Source organism: Pomacea canaliculata, linkage group LG5 (assembly GCF_003073045.1).
Source record: "Pomacea canaliculata isolate SZHN2017 linkage group LG5, ASM307304v1, whole genome shotgun sequence".
Lineage (NCBI taxonomy): Eukaryota > Metazoa > Mollusca > Gastropoda > Architaenioglossa > Ampullariidae > Pomacea > Pomacea canaliculata.
This window is the reverse complement of record NC_037594.1, coordinates 9,694,097-9,697,224: the sequence shown is the minus strand read 5'-3', so window position 1 is coordinate 9,697,224 and position 3,128 is coordinate 9,694,097. Positions and strand designations below refer to the sequence as shown.

The 3,128-nt window shown below is 56.1% G+C and overlaps 1 protein-coding gene across 1 annotated transcript; it reads left to right on the top strand.

Moving 5' to 3' along the window:
* Positions 1-1,158: 1,158 nt before the first annotated feature.
* LOC112563951 (protein TonB-like) lies at positions 1,159-1,536 on the top strand. Its single transcript, XM_025238430.1, has one exon. The coding sequence runs from the start codon at positions 1,159-1,161 to the stop codon at positions 1,534-1,536; it is 378 nt and encodes a 125-aa protein (XP_025094215.1).
* The last annotated feature ends 1,592 nt before the right edge of the window (positions 1,537-3,128 follow it).

The following is a 3,128-nucleotide window of genomic DNA, read 5'->3' as shown; positions in this document are numbered from 1 at the left end:
GGCCATCGCGACCAGGCAACCACGCTTCCAAGCAGCCAAGTCAGCCAACATGCGAAACCCAAGTACGCAACAGCTCAGCCAAGTTTCCAGACCAAGTTCAAAGTTCAGCCAAGTTCAGCCAATCAGCCAACAGCAACAGCCAACCAGCCGAACAGTTCACCCAAGTTCCAGCCACAGGCCAACGCATAGCTCTAAGTCAGACCAACAGTCGAGCAACAAGTTCAGCCACGCCTAGTCAGCACACAGCCAACGAACACAAACAACATCCGAAGCAGCTCAGCCAAGTTCAACCAGTTCCATATCAGCCAACAGTTCACAGCCACAGCCTCACAGCGCAACAGGGCAGCCAAGTCAGCTAAGACCAGCCACAGCCAACAGCAATCAGCTCACACTTCAGCAAGCGCACAGCTCAGCCAACGTTCACAGCCAACAGCCAACCGGCAACATGCCACGAGCCCAGACCAAGACCAGAGTCAGCTCAAACAACGCCGAAACAGCCAACAGCACACCAACAGTGCCAGTCAGCCAACAAGCCAACAGCCAAGTTCAGCCAAGCAGCAACAGCCAATGAGGCAGTTCAAAGCAAGTTCAGCCATTAATGCGCAAGGCATAGGTTCAGACCAAGTTCCAAGCGCAACTTCAGCCCAGCACCACGGTCAGGCCAACAGCAACAGCCAACGTCAACAGCCACCAAGAGCCAACAGCAACAAGTTCAGCCAAGCCAAGCAGCTATCAGCCAAGTTCAGCCAGTCAACGCAGCCAGCCACACAGCAGCACAGTGCCCAACAGTTCCAACAGCCAACAGCCAAGTTAAGCATAGACAGCCAAGTTCAGCCAAACAGTCCAACAGCCCAACAGGTAAGTCAGCCAACAGCCGAACAGCAACAGTCGTTCCAGCGCCAAACAGCAACAGCCAACAGCCCAACAGCCATACGTTCGCGAACAGCCACAGCCAACTTAGCTCAACAGTTCAGCAAGTTTCAGCGCAAGTTCACGCAACAGCAACAGCACCAACAGCCGTTCAGACAGCAACAGGCCAAGTAGCAACAGCACAGCCAACAGCCAACAGCCAAGTTCAGCCAAGCCAAGAGCCAAGAGCCAGAGCCAAGAGCCAAGAAGCAAGAGCCACAGCCAACAGCCAACAGCCAACTAGCCAACATGTACCCAAGTTCAGCCAAGAGCAAGCAGCCAAGAGCAGCCAAAGTCCACACCAAGACCAGCCAAGCAGCCAACAGCCAAGAGCCAAGCCAATCAGCCACAGCCAAGAGCCAGTCCAGAAGCCAAGAGCCACAAGTCCAGCCAAGAGCCAAAGTCCCCACGCAACAGCCAACAGCCAAGAGACAAGAGCCAAAGCCAAGACCACGTGCCAAGTCATTAGCCAAGAGCGCAAACCCAACAGCCAAGTCGCAAACCAAGTTCCACCAAGCTAAGAGCTCAGAGCCAGAGCCAAAGCCAACGCAGCCAAGCCCACCTAGCCAAGGTCCAATCAAGAGCCAACAGCAACAACCAACAAACAGCCAAGAGCCAGCCAACTAGGCCATGCAACAAGTTCACAAGCCAACACGCAAAGCCAACAGCCAAGAGCCAAGAGCCAGCCAAGTCACAGCCACAGTCCAGAGCCCAAGAGCCAACAGCCAAGAGCCAAGCGAGCCAAGAGCAGAGCAAGAGCCAAAGCTCCTGCCCAGAGAAAGCAAGTGCGACCCACCACCCAAGAGACCAAGCCGAGCCAAGAGCCAAGAGGTGCAAGAGCCCCAAGTGCCGAGCAGAAGAATTAGCTGGGTGCCAAGACACAAGGCCAAGAGCAGCCAAGAGCCATCCTAAGAGCCAAGAGCCGGGGTGTGGCCAAAAGTCCAAAGCCAAGAGCCAAGAGCACAAGAGCTGGTGAAGCGACCCACTCTCAGACCACCGCAAGAGCCAAGAGCAAGAGCCAAGCAGCGGGGGTGGCAAGAGCAAGAGCCAAGGCCAAGTCCTAACAGAGCAAAGCTGTGCAAGAGCCAAGACCAAGAAGCCAATTTCAGCCAAGAGCCAAGAGCCAAGTTGCAGCGGGTGGTGGCTCTAAGAAAGACTGGTGCCAGATTCCTCTAGTCCACACCCGAGCCAAGAAGCAAGCCACCAAGAGCCCCAAGACCAAGAGCCAAAGTTCAGCAAGTTCAAGAGCTTTCAAAGTTTCGCCAAGAGCAAGTTCAAGAGCCAAGACCATTCAGCCAAGACTTTCAGCCAAAGCCAGAGAGCCAAGACCAAGAGAAAGAGCTCCAAGAGCCAAGAGCAAGAGCCTTGCATGGTGCTCTGCCAGTCCAAGAGCCAAGAGCCAAGGTTCGACGCCAAGAGCCGAAGAGCAAGAGCCAAAGCCAACGAGCCAAAGCAGCCAAGTCCAAGAACCAAGGTGCCAAGAGACAAGTCCAGCCACAGAGCCAAGACCCAAGAGCCAAGAGCCAAGTCCACGCCAAGGTGCCGCCAAAGAGCCAAGAGCACTCGCCTTGAGCAAGCCAGCCAAGTCCAGCCATAGTCCAGCCAAAGCCAAGAGCCGCAAAGCTGGTGCCAGTCCAGCAAGTTCAGCCAAGTTCCAGAGCAAGAAGTCCACGCCAAGTCCAGCCAAGCCGCCAATGAGCCAAGTCCAGCCCAAGAGCCAGCCAGTGCCGACCCCCACCCTGCTTCCAGCCAGGGCGGTTTGTTCTTGCCCAGTGGTAAGAGCTGGTGCTCCGACCCACCCACCCTGCCTTCCAAGCCAGCGGTGTTCTTGCCCAGTGGTAAAGAGCTGGTCAAGAGCCCAGCACCCTGAGCCAAGGGCGGTGATCTTGCCCATGGGTAAAGCTGGTGCATGCCCAACCAAGAGCCAAGAGCCAAGAGCTTCCAGGCAAGAGCCGGGCGGTGTGCCTCTTGCCGTAAGAGCTTGGTGCAAGAGCCAAAGCCCCCAAAACAAGCCTTCCAGCCCCAAAAGGGGAAAGTGTTCTTTGCCCATGGGTAAAGCTGGTGCCGAACCACCCACCCTGCCTCCACCAGGGCGGTGTTCTTGCCCAGTGGTTAAGACGCCAAGAGCCCTGAACCAAAGCAAGAGCAAGAGCCAAAGCCAAGCCAAAGGCCAAGAGCCTTGCCACTGGTGCCGGCGCCACCTCTGCCCTTCCAAGTCC